The sequence below is a fragment of the Durio zibethinus genome, chromosome 11, assembly GCF_047325235.1.
Source record: "Durio zibethinus cultivar Kanyao isolate XHJ-2024 chromosome 11, ASM4732523v1, whole genome shotgun sequence".
In the NCBI taxonomy this organism is placed as follows: domain Eukaryota; kingdom Viridiplantae; phylum Streptophyta; class Magnoliopsida; order Malvales; family Malvaceae; genus Durio; species Durio zibethinus.
The window spans coordinates 1,460,056-1,479,953 of record NC_143172.1 but is presented as its reverse complement, the minus strand read 5'-3'; the positions used below and the strand labels follow the sequence as shown (position 1 = coordinate 1,479,953).

The 19,898-nt window shown below is 33.6% G+C and overlaps 2 protein-coding genes across 3 annotated transcripts; both read right to left on the bottom strand.

The window, feature by feature from the left end:
* Positions 1-79: 79 nt before the first annotated feature.
* LOC111291479 (ATPase, F1 complex, delta/epsilon subunit) lies at positions 80-1,998 on the bottom strand. The gene is made up of 2 exons (XM_022883281.2): positions 1,627-1,998; positions 80-680 (listed from the first exon to the last, which is right to left on the bottom strand). The coding sequence occupies exons 1-2, from the start codon at positions 1,891-1,893 to the stop codon at positions 336-338; spliced, it is 612 nt and encodes a 203-aa protein (XP_022739016.1). The 5' UTR covers positions 1,894-1,998; the 3' UTR covers positions 80-335.
* A 1,062-nt stretch (positions 1,999-3,060) lies between these two features.
* LOC111291498 (MraZ) lies at positions 3,061-17,888 on the bottom strand. Of its 2 annotated transcripts, XM_022883332.2 has the most exons (24): positions 17,492-17,791; positions 16,488-16,607; positions 15,554-16,398; positions 14,474-14,589; positions 14,159-14,367; positions 13,833-13,952; positions 13,059-13,187; positions 12,826-12,951; positions 12,014-12,069; positions 11,818-11,917; positions 11,075-11,192; positions 10,732-10,941; positions 10,197-10,521; positions 9,616-9,709; positions 8,791-8,899; positions 8,392-8,651; positions 8,150-8,274; positions 7,357-7,591; positions 6,796-6,984; positions 6,422-6,708; positions 5,789-5,996; positions 5,461-5,700; positions 4,033-4,118; positions 3,061-3,474 (listed from the first exon to the last, which is right to left on the bottom strand). In XM_022883332.2, the coding sequence occupies exons 3-24, from the start codon at positions 16,393-16,395 to the stop codon at positions 3,315-3,317; spliced, it is 4,344 nt and encodes a 1,447-aa protein (XP_022739067.2). In that variant the 5' UTR covers positions 16,396-16,398; positions 16,488-16,607; positions 17,492-17,791; the 3' UTR covers positions 3,061-3,314. The 2 variants fall into 2 exon arrangements, with proteins under 2 accessions (XP_022739067.2, XP_022739066.2); XM_022883331.2 differs by having other exon boundaries at positions 15,554-16,607; positions 17,492-17,888.
* Positions 17,889-19,898: the final 2,010 nt, after the last annotated feature.

The following is a 19,898-nucleotide window of genomic DNA, read 5'->3' as shown; positions in this document are numbered from 1 at the left end:
TCAATACAAGACATCGACTGTTTACAAGTCATTTATATTTTTGATCTAAAACCAAACACCATAAACTGATTTCCAAATATTATGCAAAGCAGAATTATGTTGGTATCATCAAACCAACTTCTAATGCATAAAAAGCATCAATAGGAAACAAAGAGCGATTACAAGGTTCTTGTTTCTGAAAATTTTATTTCAAACTCAGAAAATCAACATCGTAGGTATCTTGACAGATCTCAGTCGTTTGTTGATCTTGAAGACATTCAAAAAGTTGATGACGAACAAAATGGAAAGCATTATGAGAAAGCCTGAGGATTGGGCAGAATTGATTAAGAAAACAATTAGCCTGTAATTGCAGAGTTCATTGCACTGTGAACATCAACACCTATTTGGGCTTCAGCTTTCTCCAAATCAGTTGTAGCTGAGCCAAGCTTTTGGGTAAATTCTGCCAGACCCTTCTGGACCAAGGCAGGGTCAATGTGATCAAGCGGCACAGCTTCCACAGCAACAATATCAGCAACAGAGTTGGCATGGATAAGAGCAAAGCCACTGCTAAGGAAATATTTTGTTACATCATTTCCTTCATGCACTGACAAGACCCCAGGTTTCAGTTCAGCAATTGTAGGTACATGTCCAGGCAAAACACCCATCTGTCCAGTTGTTGCTGGAACTATTACCATGTCAACCTGATAAACACTAGATGCACTGTAATTCAGAAACTTAAGAATATAATGTCTCCGAAAATAGCATTTTTTTTCAAACACCCCCAAATAATATAGTTTACCTTCATTGCTTCTTTTTGCATCAACTAATGAGAAAAGTGGAAAAGGAAGAGAAGGAATAGTAAATGGGATAATAGTTTCTTTGATTCAGAAGATTCTTGATGATAACACCCAACCCTATGCATAAAAGGCTTAAAAATGCTTTGGTATATAAACATTCCTCAATCTATGTGCTTTTCTAAGTGCATTTAGATAAATTAACTGAATGATAAATAATATGCAAAAGACTCCAACTGATATAATCACCATGCTAAAGACATTCCATGATTCAAATAATCCATAAGCTGTAACTCCAAACAAATGTTGTCTTAGAAATAGAAGATACATTTGAACTAAACAAGCAAAATAACTACAATCCTATTACCCACAGAAGTTAAGTAGAGAAAAGCTATTGGATTCTATGTGGAATTCTTGATAGATAATTGATTCAGTATGCCCGTTCATAGAATCAAATAAAAACCTCAAATTAAACAGACAAAATAAATTTCTCACTAAATGTGTAAAAGTAACCATTTTTAGTTCTTTTTTTTATTCGTAAACTAATCACCAAATTGATTAAATTAAAAAAAAAAGAAGCCCAAATTACAAAGAGAAATAAAAAAAAAAATCCAAGCTAAAACAGCCAATCAAATACTACACTCCAATTTTAATTTTTTTATGACCTTCTAAATAAAAGTGTTAAAATGATTAATCAAATTAAAAATAAAACATAAATCAATCAAAACAATCCACAAAATCCAAATCCAAGCCAATTCCAGGCGCCAAAACCCTAGGCATTAATCATACTAAAAAGAACCAAGCAAACCCCGATCCAAGAAAAAAAACCATTTTTTTGAAGATCAAAACAAACCTCTTTTGCGGAGAGCTCAGATGCATAAGGAAGCACGAAGTTGACAGTGATTTTCGAAGGGATAGAAGCAGGGGTTGCGGGGCGAGGGGTCATGAAGGAAGACGGAGTCTTGGGAGGATCTATGTTGGGTATCACTTTCTTCCATGATTCGATGAAGTTTGAATCTTGTGCGGGTGTGGCTGGTACGTCTGTGGAGAAGGCTCGACTCCTCCTCGATGTGGCGGCCCCGGTGGTTCGAGCCAACAGGCGTGACGTTTGGCGGAACATGGTCAGATCAGAGTCCTTTTGCTTTCCTTTGGTGGCGGTGGCTTGGGGTTTAGAAATTGCGAAATGTGGGCGTTTATTTTGACTTTTTTTTTTTAAATTTGTTTACTAGTGTTTACTTGTTTGTTTTTTTGCCTTTTTTTTCTTCACTCTTCATTACTAGTAGTTTATTCTTTCCTTTTTATTTTACTGTTACTTTTCCAATTTCATTTGTATTAATTTTATTTTCCAATTATCATATATTAGTAATATTCTTTTTACAATTTAACATTATGGAGTTAATTAAGTATTAATTTAGGCAATATAAATATTTGGATTAGATTTTTAAAGGTTACGGAATTCAAAAGATTTAAACATATAATATTTTTCTTGATAAAATAAAAGTTGAGAGATTAAGTTAGATTACAAATTTCAAAAAAATAATAACAATTTGATATTACTTTTTTTAAAGAAAAATTTAAGAAACTTAGAGTTCATTTACTTTTATAAAAATAAAAGGGTTGTAAGTGACTAGTTCATCTTTAATCCTTACACATTATTCAACATGAAGTTAATCTCTCTTTTTATTATCTTTTTATAATAGCTAATAGTAATACTTACCATTCTTTTTAATATGTTGATCCCATTTCGAATTACGTATAAGAAAAAATATAGTAAAATTATGTGAAGATAATTTTAACAAATTAAATTAAATAAAATCTAAAACAAATCAACGGCCCATTGCTCTTTCATGCCCAAACAAATATGAGCCCAGATTGGCCCACAGCTTGAAATCCAAAAAAAGAGCAAAAACAATTGGGGAAGCCTGTGTTTCTATGGAATATCAAAACCTGGTTGTGGGCCCATAACCCTCAACGCTTCCGCTGCGACTGCGATACGTATAATTTGGCACTAGTGACTGCGTCCTCTTGCACCTCCTCGGTCCCGCACGTTTCGATCCATGCTAGTGCTAGGCAAACTTAGTGGACAAGCTTCCATAAGGATTAATAACTATACTATTGAAAGAACGGAAAGACAATCAAATTTACTATGAAAGTCATTCAAAGACTTCCAACAACTTTTTTTTTTTTTTTTTATAATTCTAAAAAATTGTAAATACTAAGATTTGAATTCAAAATCCAAAATCGCATGCATGATGCAGCTAATTCTAATATATAAAGAACCAAAACCTTTTTGCATCTTATATTCTGAAAAATAATTATAATAAATAAAGAACCAAGATATATCTATTCACTGATTCACAAAACTCTCAAATCATTTTCTGCAACTATACCCCATAAAAGTGCAAAAATGCAAAAGCCTAAACCCGATGCTTTGTACAACTTTGAACAAAATTTACAGTGGAAAGCAGCTGCCGCTCCCAGAGCCATAGCAGAAGGTGGGCCTCTGGTGGTTGATGGATTGGAGGGGCAGTCTCCTATAAGTCAAGAAGAAGGTTCATGGGCCCAGAAAGCATCTGGATCTGGACAGAAGAGGGAGAAATCTTGGATTTCCAGATTAGCAATGTGCCAATCAACAAAACGAGCTTGTATTGACTTGAATAGCAGAAGGATGGTTGGCAAGAGCCACCATTTGTCATCTTCCCTGTTGGCAAATGCAATTCAAAGAGCTATTAAGCATCTAGGTAGAAGAGAAAAAGTTTTGAAAACCCTATAAATGCACAGGTTCAGACAGGCATAACGAAGTCCTCCGGTGTGGACAAATTTATGCACAAATAAGAAAGTCCACAAGAATGATGATTATCTAGAGTTAAATCAACTTTTATGCAGGAAAGTTTTCTTTCAATTAGTAAAAATGATTCCACTACCTTTTGCAATAAAAATTTCTGTCAACTAGTAAAAATGATACTATCCACAGATGAAGCCTGTAAAATTTCCTCTATATCCATTTCTTAAGGAAGCAACAAGGACTCTATTACGAACATCCAAGCTCAAAAACTAACTTGACACTCCAGCCTCGTTAATGGACCTGATAAATAGTTTCCTAATCGCTGCTGTTCCGCTAACACTGCATGATATAGTAGTATAATGTGTAACACTATAGATGCAAACTACAAAAAAAATTGCATTTTTTAATCACCCTGAAATTTAGATAAGCTTCCTAGAGTTCCATCAGACTAATAATAAGTATTAATATCCTCACCTTCTAGTGTTCCAAGAATTTTCCTTGTCAGGCGGCTTGAAAGAGGAGAATCCGTAATGAATAATGCCGCAAATGAAAGCCACAGCCTACAAGAAAAGAAAACTAGGCACATGACACTGGCACAGATATTTAAAGCTCAAAATCGATTAATAATGTCTTATTCACAGGTAACATCAGACTCAGTGATTTATTAATTACACAAATTGCAAAATTCCTCCCTTATGCCATATTGCTATTGCCGATCATCTATATCCTATATATATAAAAGTACCAACTTCAAAAGTGCATATGGTGAATGCATAGATACCTTTGAATTTTGACAATTTATTAAATTAACTATTTTATCCTTAATTATTTTTTTATTAAATTAAAATATAAACAAAATTTCATTAATTTCTTATAACATTGAATTTCTTAATTATTAAAGTAAACTTTCCTTAATTGATAGTTTTCTTATTAAATTAAATATTGACCTACTTTCACAATTTATTTCCTTATTAACCTTGAACTCTATGTAAAGATTTTTTTAATGTGGCTATCCATTAAAGGTAATATAATGGTCAACATGGTATTGAGCTACATTATTAAATAGGCACATTATGTCTCTTATAGTGTCCTTATAAGTAATCAAAGAGAATAATTATCTTGATAATAGAAGTGTACCTTTATAAAGAGTAGAAGTATTAAGGAAAGGATTCTACATAAAGGTAAAAATGGTAGATTATAACTAATGCTTAATTATACTTTATTATGTTATTATTAATGTGGCCAATTATCTTCAATTATAACTATTAAGGATAAATGTTGCATTTTTCAATTGTACAAATATAAAGAAGCCGGTTAAATATAGTTTAGAATTCATATAATTCAAATATTATAACATCCATTATTGACTATGGTGAGTTTCAATTAATTTGACATCCAACTAAGAAAACATGATGCGTTAAAAATATATGTAATGTTTTTCTTAATTGATAGATATAATGATTAATGTGATACTTATCTATATAATACGCTTTATTCATATTAGTACTTATTACAATATTATTTTTATTACTAAAAAATAAAATTTTAATATAAAAATTCATTGATATTTGTATGTTAATCATCCACATGTGAGCCATGTGTAGTTTTAAGAAAAAGCCAATTGGAGGAGAAAAATCTATCCTTATCTTAAATTATTTCTCTAAATTGCGTAGTGCCTCATAGACAACATAACATCCTTACGAAATTTTAGGTGACTAAACCATAAGCGTGAAGGAATAAATTGGCATAACAGTACACTTTAGTTTATTGCATCACTAAACTATATTTCACAGAATGAGAAAAGTAATAGAAAACCCAAAAGAGTTATATCTGACTCGTGCTAATGTCAAGAGTGGAATAACTATCTCTGGTAATAAGTACTCAGAATTTGGAGTTACTTACAATATTTGACAGAGATGTAGCATTCCACAGGGAATATATACGAGCAAGTGAAGCTCTCCGAGGCTCTTTACTGAACAAGGCATTCAAGCCAGCTGGGATTGGAGAAAGCAGAGATAAAGGAAGAATAAGCAGGACAGCAAGGAATACCCCAAGCGATATCCAATAGAACTGAAGCAAAGTAAGAAGGGTAACAGAGAGATCTGCCAAAAGCATAGTAGTAATCAGGAGCTGAAGGGAGTCCTGAAACACAAAATTTAAGCGTTATAAGCTGAATAATTCAAATATCAGACATAGGAGTGAGGTTATACAAGTAAGATCTCTGAATCACCTGACGACCAATGGGTCTAGTGTTGTGCAATAAGAGAGAAAATGGGAAGAGAAAGTCTCTTTTAAATTCCAAGGATCTCAATGTCGCATCATTTATAAGACCTCCATTAATTCCCCCTGTGATCTTCTTACGAGATAATGCATGACTTGGGCATGGCCAACATTTTTGGAGCTGTTTAAGGCTTTTGCCTGCAGATGCAGCATCTTTCCTGAATCAATAATACACAAACAGCCAATGAGCATATAATAATTTACAGAGCTCAAAAAGAAACCATTCAAATATTGGAAACCTGCTCATGCTCATTCACTAGAGTGCTAAAAAGGGAAAATAAGTTTCTTCATATATTCAATCAGTAAAGTAAGTTCCAATCAACAGTAGTTATTGGAAATGAAGGGTCAGGCAAATAAATTAAAACCATTTTGCCAAATGCTCTGCCACAAAGGATGTTAATATTGTAATTTATAACTAATTTTTAATAGCATCCACATGCTTCAGCTGTTTCCATAGAAGATTTAATTCATATTTCTTCCACTGGCTTTCTACATTTTACCATCCAGTTAAGGATCAGCGATTATGCTACTATGCTTTATTTTGACAGTTAGAGCAATCTAACAGACAGTTACTTGAGGTTACCTTGGGTATCCATCATTGCTTCTATCTAACAAATCAGGTTGCTGCAAATTTTGAAAAGTATAGTCACCAACCACTACCAAGATGCCCAGCTGATAGTAACCAGAAGCTGTTGCTTGAAACCAGCCTAACTCAATTTTAACCCCATGGAATTCAAGCTGGGGATTTCCATGACTAGCTATCCAATCTATAACAGGAACCAATGCAGAACGGATGGATCCATGTCTTACAGTCCTCAACTGAGCATTCAAACCAGCCACCAAACGATTCCAAACAGTTGGTGGTATGTGCTGAGGATAGCATATTTCTTTAAGTCAGATGAATATTAAATCAAGTTATGATAAAGCTACTGAAAATTTATAAGACAGCCAAGACACCTGGCCAAGAAGATTAGTCAACAATGCATCACTATGAAGATTGTATGGTGACATATAGCTTCCATCACCACCAAATATTATGCACATGGGGAATCTCTTTTGTATGATTGTTACCATGTCCACACGCTTCTCGTCGCCACCAAGGAAAAAATCAATGTATGCAACCATCAAATCAGGTGTAGCTCCAACCTGCAAAAATTAGGTACATGTATAAAGACATGATAGAAAAGACAAAATGAATACAAACCTTGAAAAAAAAAAAAATCTATGTAACTGTGTATATAAGCCAATTAATGTGTGGATAGGTTTGACTTCCGTTTGCTGAATTTGCATAAAGGATAATGTCACTTGGTAAACATATCATGGTAGTTAAATTCTGATGATATAGAAACTAGCATCTTCTTCAAAGTCATAAGCACCATTAAGACAGTAATCAAACATGGCATCAGAATAATTTCAGAAATAAATCTCAAGCTAACGTTAAGGAAATGGTTTTGAGCAGATAAAGTTTGGCACCCAGGGAATAAAATGGCTCCAAAAGAATGAAATGAGAAGTATAACCTTCATCCCCTTGTATAGAGCACGTGATCTGCAAGAGCGGAGACATGAATGGTCATATTCTGATTTGACATATTCCTGAAGCCGATGTACCTTTTTCCTCCGCCGCCACTGTTTCCAAGACCAGGCACAAGGATATGCAAGCACTGACAATATACTGTGCACTGACCCTTCCCACCAATCATATGCAGCAACTGAATTGATCTCATCAATGAATCTGTTAAAAGCATCTTCATACCTACAGCTCAATGAAGTTTGTTTATTATGATAAATGAACACTATTTTAAGACCAAAAAATAAAATGAAAAGCAGGATTCTAACATAAAAAGGGGTTAAATAAACAAAATTCTATTAAGCAAGATAATTATCTACAGTACAAGATATTCATTGCATCTCTATAATTGGCAGGCTTCAATATGACATGTGTCTTGCATCAAGAGCTAGTAAACAGGTGATGCACAAGATTACTGCTATTCTCTCATGGATTCTTTCTTGTAAAGGGTTCTTTGCGTCTACTTCCATGTCCATTAGGCAATTCCTTCTACCCCTCCCACTACCCCCACCCACCCTCCAAAAATATAAATATATAAGTAGACAACTATTCTAAAGTAGCCAGCAGGGTATTAAAATTTTGGTTTACTATGCTAGGTACAAAATATTTAGAGCATAGCAATAATCCTTTTTTTGGCGATGGGGGGAGGGGGATAAATTTTGAGCTCAGCAATGATCATAATACTACATTAGCATAAAAAAGAGCCATCATTTTATCTCTTTGTAACTCAAGTTATTTTCTTACACGATCTCAATGATTGTATCAGGAGGAGAGTAAGGAAGGTGCCATGGTTCTCTAAAAGTATTGGGACCCATGAAGTACATTCTGTAAACATGACTCTGAGTTTCTTCAGCTCTGGTTCCCCGTACCTAGAATGAAAAAATATATGTAGTCCACAAAGGAATGTCATAAAATGATGAAACTGCATCCAGTCATAACTGCATACCAATAAGCAAGAAGATAAATTATGGCTTTCAAAAATATACCTCTGACAGGGAAAGAAGGTATGGGAAATGATGACTGCTCTGATGTTCAATATTAGCAGCATAAGAGCTTGATTCGACCAATTTGATTCTTAAAGTGCTTAACAATACAGCTAGAAGCACCAAAATGCCAGACAGAAGAAGTGCAAAAGGCCAAGGACCTCCAAATGTATACATCAACTCCTCAAGAGGTGTATAGCAATTTGGCATTCTATATTTGTCAGATATGCATTTATAGGGGCAAAATGGCCGACAGACTCCTCCTGGAGAAAACACACACCCTATGGTGAGAACGAAAAGTGTATAGAAGACCATATATATGAGAAAGAATCGTGGGAAAAAGAACATGGTATGGAAGACTGTGGATAAGAATAAAATGTAAATCACACTTTTGACAAGTACCTCGTACATATATGAAATTTGCACGATTTGGAAGAAGCTCCAAAGGGCAAGGAGTGCAAAGATCTTCATCAGAGCCATCAATATCTTTATAAGTGCCAACGGGGCATTCCTGTGAATGAATTCCATTATAATTTTAAAGAAATCCAAATTAGTTGAAATCTCACAAGTTTTGATTGTCAATAGCTGAGATGATGGATAGAACTGATAACCAAAATTCTAAATCTAAACAGAAAGACAATAGTTTCGCATCTATGTTGATGTAAAGTTAACAGGTAAGAAGAGTCGAAAGGCTCATACCAACATGATGCACAAATTAAGATATCTGTGCATGCATAACCATAGCCAATTAGCAAAGCAAACCAAGTCCTAATTTCTCATTATAATCTAGAAGTAGACTTGAGTAGCATCAGACAAATCAGACTATAGTCTGGGAAGTAATTTTGGACTTGAAGCAAACTCTAGTAACTAAGATTAGGCGCTTCTCCTCATAGAACAAAGAAAAATGATGGCATTAGGACTAAAAAAAACCATTTAGCAGTATCAATATCCCTCCATAGCAACCTACGAAGAAAAACTATCATGAGATGTTTTCAGAGGAAATTTTGAGTTGGGATGGAGGTTGGTACAAGTAGCAGTGAGATTTTAATGAACTTCTAGGGGGATTAGGCAAATAGTGCAAATTGCAAGAATTATCCGTATGTATTCTTGCAACATAACCCCATCAATGTGATGCAAAACGAAATAAGGCTTGGCTACAACACATGACGTCTTCAACAAAACTTTTAAAGGTAATTGTAACTATTTCAAAAGTAAGTGAAACCTTACCCTGCAGAATGTACCATAGAGGCCTTTTGGACATTTTTTCCCAGTTACTGTGCCCTCGTCTCCAAGGAGTCCACCATTATCCCCAGCACCTCCACTGTCATCCATCATGATTGAAGTAATAAGCAGCTACTTAACAAATTTTCTTTCGGAAAGGCTTCCATGTCAAAATTGTAATAGTTTCTTAAGGCAACAATCTATTTAACACTACACATTATTGGTGAGTGTATCAGTGGAGACATTAAGTAATAAATCTTTCCAAGCCTTACCGGAAAGTATTTTTCATATGACCTGTTAGTTTACTCCAAATAATCTGATAATAAAAAATTAATAGTAAGTGCAAATAGCCTTACAGGAAAAAAACTTCATCCAATATTTGATGTATTAGCAGTTGGTTAACTCCTTAATCTGATACTAAATACTGAATATCATAGTGCAAATAGCCAAAATCAGGAATACCCTAAAATGTTTGTGACATTATCTGTTTATAAAAGAATTACATGATCAACCAAGTAGTTAGTTACAGGTCACTTCACTTAGCACTATTGGGAAATTATGACATTTGTTCCATTAAAGAGTCATACCTACTATTGATGAAACCACTGATAGTAGCAACTGGAACATATTCATCCTCAATGCCTATCTTGGACCAGTGAAAATGCACTCTTCCACCCCCACCCCCACCACCACCAAGAGGACCACCATTTCCCCCAACAGTTGATAAAGATGAATTTTCAGCAAGCATAAGCTCTTGAAGGAATAGAAGAACTGTCCCACCAGAACCTCCACCAAGTCCACCGAATAATGATCCATTACCATTTATTGTTGCTTTACCAAAGCTTTGACCATCAGCCCTCAAAGACCCATAAATGCTGAGCATTAGGAGAGGCCATTGGGTTGAGCCCATTACTAGTGAAGAGGCAACCATAAGTCAGTTAAAATAATCAATGCATAATGTCAGAGAATATAAAAAATGGTGAAAGCACTAAGAATATTGTGGACATATTTACTAACACACTAATTCTTGAAAGATTAGTAGCTCCCATTACATGTTAAATACTTAAAATAACAACCTAATAAGATAGAACATTCTGGCAACTCATAAACTGAAAAACTCACCAATCATTCCTCCTCCAACTACACGTCCAAATGACTGAGTGGGACCCTCTGTTCCACTTCCCAACTCACAAGGAAGATCAGCATTTCCATATTCATGACCACCATTGCTAACTCTTCCATTGAAATATCCAGCACCTCCTCGTCCACCATGCCCAGCACCACTACCAGCTCCATTAAGATAATTTCCTTTTCCTATACCTTTGCTGCAACCTAAAAAAAGGGTAAAATTAGAAATGTTAACAAAAGCATGATTCCTACTTCACAGAAATTAACAGATTATTTTGAACGCCTTGTAGACAACATTGGATCAAATATCAACACTGCTGGTTATACTCTTTGTTACCTAATTCAGATGCAGTGATCAGGCCATTAGCATCAACGGTGACTGTCCTTGCCCCATGAATGTGAATTATACTTCCCTTAACGATCCCATTAACAAGAAGGTCCTCAACCCTACAAATCTGCGAATAGGTCAAATATAACCAGTTAGAAATTGAACCATGCCACACTCACAATAGCATCCTAACACTGTGAGTGAGCCATGAAGAAAATCACTTAAAGCAATAAGGTGCATGTTCTTCCTTCCCCAAGTCCACGGTATCAAAACAATTCCTCTTAAGAAAGAAATTTTTTCTTTTTTTGATAAACTGAAATGAATTTACAAGATGGCACCTCTTTTTTGCTATACATTCTCATTGTATCAAAATCAGTTCAAACCTTGTAACCAAAAGAACAGATGGATTATATTGGATCTATCATGCTTCACCCAAATGTTATAGAAAGCATGACCAACTGTGATATGCATGCCAATCTCAAATTCTAACTCTGAAGATTGTCACTTTCCCAAATACTTTCAATACATTATTTCCTTTGAACTTACAATGTTTGACCAGATAAAAGTTAGCATTTCAAATACGGTTATTCTGTTAAGTAAGACTTTTTAATAATCTAATAGAATGATATCAATTGATCATGAAAGCAACCTCTATGGTATATAATAGCACAATTCTTATAAATAATGAAAAACAAGTGAACAGATATTAAGTTGGAGTCACCAAATAATTCGAATTAAAATATGATTTCTACCTGGAGAGAAAAGGATAGTGTATAATTAACATGGCAATCATCTGGAGGAGTTATCAAATCTATTGGGCATGTTTGGCTCTCACAAAGGGAATTTGTAACCCTACAAAAACAAATGAGGATTTAAAGATGAAAGAAACTTCACTCTGATGCTCAATGTTATGAAAATCTATTAAAAAGAATTCAAATTCATACTCACACACTTCTGCTAGCATCATCATCCATCGGAGCTTGAAGTAAAGAGCCTGGCCCAACCTGTGACATGCAAGGACTTGTAAATAACACAGGGTATCAAATGAAGGAAAAAGTTAAATTTAGCTCAACAGAAATAAAAGGATGTCAGAAATATCAGAACAATAATAGAAAACTCAGAGAGAAAAAGGAAAAAGGGGAAAAAGAAAGAGACAGTTCCATAAAACCAAGTAAAACTAAGTTTATTAATCAGATTCTGATGGACTCGAGGCACAGTACCTGCAAAAACTTTATTGTCTGCAAGTGCCAATAATATTGGTCAATACATTTTTGTAGGGATATTGATCAAGACATAGATTCTCACAAAACATTACCTCAATTCCACCATACAAGTTAAAGTAAGTGCAGCACATGTCGGGCGGGGAGAAAAAGATGCTTTATAGGTCACTCCAATAGTATTTAGTCCCTCATATGCTTTTCAAGTTATAAAACAGAAAGACCGAGATGTTACATAAGGTTCTCGTATTTATCAAGACAGGCTTCCCCCGAAGAATCTCAGTTATAATATAGAGAAGCTTAGACATTTTACATACCTTTTATATCACCCATACATAGCATAATACCACAACATCATAGTATTTCTCTAGAGCCACCTGTGCAGAACTTGCACAGATATACATGCATACACAAATATATACACACACAGATAAGCATCTTTAAGATACACTCATACAAAAATTGCAGTGCCGTTAAACTATCACATACCCTTAATAAGTATAAAGGGCAGAAAAACAGTCATTCATGTCAGTAATAACTTACTGTTATGTTATAAAACAAAGACAAGGAAAGCCGTTGGCCTTTAATTGCATCACCCTGACCAGTTAACATCAGCAGTCCTTGACCATATACACCCAAGTTTGCGTTTGAACTAATGACAGAGTTCTCCTACAAAGACATCAAAAATATCTAAAACTTATAATCAACCAGGATAAAATTGAGCATTAAGAACAAGAAATAACAATGAAATTCATGATGAAGTTCAAGCGTCGTACCCTTAGGACAACCAGATTCCTTACTTCAAGGATAGATACAGTGACAACAGTATTTCCACCACCGTCTATTTGAATTTTGGAGTTCCACATGAGTAGCATTTTGACAGAAACCCTAAATGCGCCAAATACCTTCATTTTTGAAAGGGAATTATTTAGACTAACATTTATAAAAATGACCCATGCCTTCATATAGGTTAAACAAGACTGATGCTTCACAAGAAATTCAAAAATTAAAAAGAACATAAATCTTTAAAACTTCAATAAGAGGGCTACACAACTGTGGTCACCTATCAGAACATACTGAAATGAAATTTGCATATAAATATTGAATCAGTTTATCTAAGTATCATCACAAATATTCTGCAAACCTTCACAAAGTGAAATCTATAAACGTCAATGGTATTACAAGGTAAATAATAATACTGAATTTATCATATGAAAACTTACTAGTAATTGTCCCAAACACAGTTTTGGAAGGGAACGGCTTCAAAGAAATATTAACAAAGCAAAATCTATTATTAATCCTCTATGCTTCTTTAATCTTCTGGTAAGAACCAAAATCTTGGTTGGGAACTCATGCTAACTCAAGCAATAAATGCTCATCTTTCAAATGTACTCAACCTCGCTTAAAAGAACTCATACCCTAACTATCTAACATCAGATACAGCCACTAAATTTTGCAGTTCAGCTCAATCTAAACTAAAAATAATATTTAATATAAAACATTTTAATGTTTCCCTTAGAAAACATAAAATATCAATCAATGTAACATACCTTTATGATGGAATCACTCATTAAAAGTTCTTCTGCAACAAGTTCAAATTCTGACACCGGGTATGCAGACAACCCAAAGACAATTGTTCCCCCACGATATAGACTAATTTGGCCTCTCACCTTTACAGTTAAAAGGAATAGAAAGAAATCAGCATGCAATTGGAATATGACCACTCACCCTATTCCAGAGATCAAATGCTCTGAAGGGCAATGTATTTAGATAAAAGCAATTGTGCTGGGAAGCTATGAAATATAAAAGAACAGAATAAAGTGATAAATCTATGAAAAAGAGTAGCTTATTTGGAAGAAGAAAGAAATTACGCAACCTGAACCCTGGTCCAAAGAAGAGGAACCAAAACTTTTGCATTATTCTCCACAAAAACATTTGACCATAATGGTCTAGTAGGGAAATCAAGCAAAGGAGTTTCAGTTTCTGTGGTGACATTGTCGTTGCCAACTCTTAGACTCAGTAAATCAGCATTGAAATATGTACCAGCTGCTCCAGAATTTCCAGGACAACCAAAACTGAAACCACCTGCCAAAAATTGAAGCATATAACGCTGGTGATCTAACCACAGTAATTTGTTATTTTAAAGTAATGTATGAAATTTCTAGCCTTTATGGGTGTGATCAGTACAAACCATGCACAGAAACCTTGACATCTTCCTGTATGCTGTAGCAATCTAAAGATACTCTTCCACCACCACCACCACCCCATCCCATCCCACCAGCTGCACTTATAATACCATATCCCTTCCTACGTAATCAGATCACAAAGCAAACATATAGTCAAGAATTATAATCTAATTTACCATTTTTAAATTTGTAAGATGTTCAAAATTAATGACCCAAAGTGGTCAACAGGCTATGACGCCATTGTTTTGTCACTCATAAGCAAGCTTTTTGGGTACCAAAAAAGACTGTATTATCTTGAAAAGTCATGGTAAAAGAAAAACCATGAATCAGAATGTATCTCACTCTCTTCAAACCAGGAAGAAATAAGCCAAAACAGAAGTAAATTACATTACGTGATTCGCTTTGAAGCTTTTAGGATAAGATCTTTCCAATTGCTCCATCAACTAATCAAGCAATAGATTTCATTCAACAAATTATAAACTCCCATCCATTTGAATTGATGACACAAAAGCCTACAACTGATGCTACCACAGAAAATAGTGAGAAACTGGCCAAAAGGAAATTGGCAAAGAGAAACTCAAACAAATTTTTTGGGCTCAAATCTTAACTATTATCAATGAAAAATGTTACAAAATGCATTCATAATTTAGTCTGCTGAGGTATCTTCATCAAGTTTACCATTATAAAGATAATTCCAATATAACTTGCCACCGTAGCAGATGCATGCAGCCCCTTTCAGTATATCCATTCATATTCAAATAAACTACAGCAACAGAGACATTGTACTACCAACCATGAGAAATACAGTAATTCATTAGCGGATTAAAATTGCAACTGTATACTTGATGTTACATCAAAATTAATATATTACATATAGAACCTTTATATATGATGTCTGTGCATTAGCAGGAAGGGTAAGCATTAGTGAGAGCATTGATAATGTAAGAAATGATGGGTACCGTTAATAGATTTTTGTACAAGTGCTCAATCAGTAGGCATTAGTATCAAATGCTAATGCCTAACAGACAATGCAAAATGCAGAAAACTAAAAATGAAATTAGTTAGTTCAGGTAGCATGTACTCACAGCTTCACAGCCCTAATGTAGATACTTCCACCAGAACCCCCTCCCCCTTTTAGTCCTCCATCCCCACCTTCTGCAGTTACAGAGCCATTCAGATATAGCACATCCTTTACTATAAGCTTAACTCGTCCTCCACCCTTCCCTCCGAACCAAGGTCCATGGGAAGTACCATTACCCTTACTACCACCTTTACTCCCATAACTCCATGGCTCAGACAAAGTTGACCAAGCATAAACATCACCACCCCAAAAGCTTGTCTTATTATTTTTCAGACATGAAGCACCCCGGCCACCATGTCCTCCACCAGCTCCTTCGATGCCAACAGGTGTACCACTAGTTTGAGGAGGAGGTAGACCAGCTAAGGAAGTTGTATTAATAGCTGAATTGTGACCAATGTTCAAATTGGCACCGTAAATTACCACTGAACCAGCAACAATGGCAACATATTGACCCACATTTACATTGCCAGACATATTAAAGGTAACCATACAGCCTTCTGTAGCGCACTGGATTGAAACATGGGGAAGTATCTCCAAGTTTCCCGTACCATAAAGGTAAAGATCAGAACTCAAATACAAGTTTGAGTTTAGCAAGCAGGTAGTATTGAATGATCCAACACCTCCCAAGTCCTCGCAAGATAGAGAACTATTCAGTGGTAATGAGTTTGATTTCTTACCGTGGATAGAGGTGCCACTTACAGATTCATCACTCAAAACTAATCTCGGTTTCTGTAAAATATTTTCGGACTGCTGCTTCAAACTAAGACAAAGACCAGATGTGTAAAGATACCCAAACAGAATGCACAAGCAGAGGTAACCCTGCATTAGCAATGGATGCATTACCATCCACTGCAGCTGACCATTAGATAAAGTTGCAAGCATGTAATACTGCACAAAATTTTAGCTTCCCACTCTACCATAGACTTTTATCATCTTACACTTATCTATAGAAGATCATGTACTTGAAACCATCTTCAGGGGTCCTTCATTCCAAATGTTCAGAACTATGCTCCTTTCTTAAAACAGAAACTCGTATAACAACAATCATCAATGCTATCCTGTCAGAGAGACCATACATTTAGATTCATAAAAGGGCATAATAATGAAATATTAAATAGAGAACACACAGCATAACATACATAACTAGACAGGACTAGTTAAATGGAACAAGATTAACTTAAAAAGATCTCTGATGCATTAGAACACAAAGAGAGCAAAATACCCCTTGAAGTCCAGCTAAGCAGACGCTTCTTACGATCAACAGAACCTTATTTATAAGAATAAAAAATGATTGTACTGAATATGGAATGCATTGTATATGCAATTGTCTACTGTCCTTATCTTTGTCTCTTCTTGATAAATATAAAGCTCAGTTCTTCCTAGTTCAACCAACCCATTAGATTAAACAGTATCAATCAATCTTAGTTTACATTCTCTTTGAACTGCTTCCAAGAATAAGCAACAAATCTTATCAGCACCAATATTTTTGTCCAATTAAAATTACTTACTAATTATGTCAAAGTCATGACACAGTAATTAAAACAACTTTCAATTTCACGATCAATGTCTTTCCATTAAAATCGACCACCAAAAAAATCCACAAATACACTCAAAGTTAATTAACAATGCAATCATATCATGCAATGCAGATCGCAAGCTCACTTTTAATATCAGATAAAATATTTCCAAAAAATATATATTAATCCTTTTTCTTGTTTATTTTTCAAAGTCAAAATCCTACACGATCTGTCATTTCGGTTACAAATTTCACATTTCAGGCATCGAGAACTGAAAGAAACAAACTAAAATTATAGAAAACAGGTCCCATCACAGAATTGAATTTCGAATTCTAAAAAAAAAAAAAAGAAACAAAGAGTGAGTGCGAGAGCGATAGAGTACCGTTTGGCAAGAGAGAAAAGAGAAGGAAAGCGAAAGAAATTACCTAGTCAAATCTTGAGTGAAGCTTCCCTTTTAGTCACAATTTCGCTCTCCAACAAAACTTTACTGTATTTTTCACCCTCTCTGAGTCAGAAATTGTCTCTGCTTTGTCTCTTCGCTTTTCTTTTCTTTTTAATTTATCTTTCCCCTGCTTTTTCCCCCTTTTTGTTAAAGATTAAAAATTAAATCAGTACCTGTTTGGGGAGAGAGAGCGGAAGGCTGAAGAGTGAAGCGGAGAAGGAGAAGAGGAAAGTCTCATACGAGTCCAAGCTACGTTTTCGTATAGCTGGACTCCGATAACGATAGAGATTTACGCGTGTGCTATTTTGTATAATCAGGACTCTTGCTCCCATATTGCCTTCTGTTTTGCATTTAATTTCGGGATTGCCCCTGCGAATATAAAGACGAAAATGTGAACACACATTTCTCTTTTATTAACTTTTTTTATTATTATTCATAGTCAAGAAAAACCGTTTTTTTTCACTGCTATCATATCAATGTTATTTTTAAAACAAATTGTCAGCCTGATATGAGTTAAAGAATATATGTTATCAATAGTTTTTTTTATTTTTACTACATGATGCATAGTGTGATCCTTCTTATAATTATTATAGGTAATTATGATTCAAATTAAATTTGATTTGATTAATTTTTTGGATAATATATAATATTATAAATTTTTAAATTTTGATCAAAATCTAAATTATTTTTTTTAAATTGATTCAATTCAAATCAAATTTTATTAATTTTATTCGATTTATTGATTTTTAAAATTTTAAATTTTATATATTATTTTAATAAAATTTTTAATATATTTATATAGATTTTTATATATAATAATTATTTTTACTTTACAAAAATTTAAAATATTTATAAAAACTAATAAAAATATATAATTCAATTCCATTATTTTTTTAAATTTTTTACATTTCAATTCAAAATCTCATTCGAATTTAATATTTACATTTAATATCTAAATTAAATAAAAAATTAATTCAAAGTGAATTGAATATTATAATTTTAAATCGATTTTTAATTTTTTTCTTTTTTTTTTCAGTCTTAGTAATTATGTATATAATCAAATGAAATAGAAAACATTAATCAATACTATGAGAAAATGTTTGTTATAGAATTTTCTTAATATTCCACATACATAATTTATACCCTATATTTAAAATATTTTTTTATAAAATAAATTGTCTAATACTTCTTTTAAAGTGAAAACTTTTATTACTAGCATTTTTTTAATATAACAATTCAAACATCAAATATAGTGTCATTTTAAATCCGTTTTAACAATCACTAAATATTTTATCATAATATTTATGTAATACATCGATAAAATATTAAAATTTTAATTCTAATAATTAAATAAAAATAAATTTTTTGAATAAATTTTAGGATATAAAAACGGAAAGAGCTAATGCTGAACAATAGCTATAAGGAAACAAATAACAACAATCTAACACGTGGCAATACGAATAACAGACAGTGATCAAAATTTTTTATATTATCTTTAAGTGAAATAAATGAAAAACAGAACCAACGGACGGACGGCAGTTAGATACGAGCTTTTGCAGTACACACGTAATAAATACCTGTAGAAAGAAAGAGGTTAAGAAATGAAGGGTAAAGATGAAATTTAATGGAAAACGAGGGAGTTTTACTCTGAAGCCATGGACTACAGTTCCAACCGTTTATTCCTCTTCTTTTTCTTTTTGTGCAGGTGGGTCCCATATTCCAGGATCCGAGCTGCTGAATGTCGTTTTTACTTTTTTAGACAGTTTCGTACTGGCCGGATTTTTTTAGTTTTTTTTTTTTTTTGTTTTATAAAGCGACGAAAATGGCTTCACGGTTCACACATGGCCAGCGTTGTTAGACATGGCCCACTGATGCATATTGCTAGGCCTAGGCATGATTGGCGTCCCTCTCAACCGTTGTTTGCTTCAGATCATTTACACATATGATAAACAATAGGATAATTGGAGAATAATCTAATTTTTATTTTAAATGATAAAAAATTTATTATCGTGTGATGAAGTAATTTTTAATATTTTTTGAATTAATTTATGATAAGGGTAGTGGAAATAAATATATTGTTACTTCTAAATTTAGTCTTTACAAATAGAATGTGAAAATATCAATCATTCCTTTTAATCTCTAATATGATTTATGCCTTTAGTATATATGATTAAAATTAATAAAATATTATGAATTCTTTTATAATATTAAAATTAAAATATGGAATCATTCTTTGGTATATATCTTAATTCGTAGAAAAAAAACTTATTAAATTATATTTATTCATGAAAATTCAATGAAATTATGTACCAAAAAATCAATGAATTTGTTTTTTAATAAAAAATAAATTTTTTAAAGAACTGAGTGTTCAAGTTTTAGTTCATTAGCTT

Bases quoted from the DNA above. Each gene is read 5' to 3' on its own strand.
- LOC111291479 (XM_022883281.2), bottom strand. From the start codon at position 1,893: ATGTTCCGCCAAACGTCACGCCTGTTGGCTCGAACCACCGGGGCCGCC. The intron at 681-1,626 runs GTTTGTTTTGAT...AGTGTTTATCAG, and splicing joins CTGAGCTCTCCGCAAAAGAG to GTTGACATGGTAATAGTTCC.
- LOC111291498 (XM_022883331.2), bottom strand. From the start codon at position 16,431: ATGCTTGCAACTTTATCTAATGGTCAGCTGCAGTGGATGGTAATGCAT. The intron at 8,275-8,391 runs GTATATTTTTGA...TTTTCATTCTAG, and splicing joins ACCTTCTTTCCCTGTCAGAG to GTACGGGGAACCAGAGCTGA. The intron at 7,592-8,149 runs GTAAGAAAATAA...ATTGAGCTGTAG, and splicing joins GATACAATCATTGAGATCGT to GTATGAAGATGCTTTTAACA.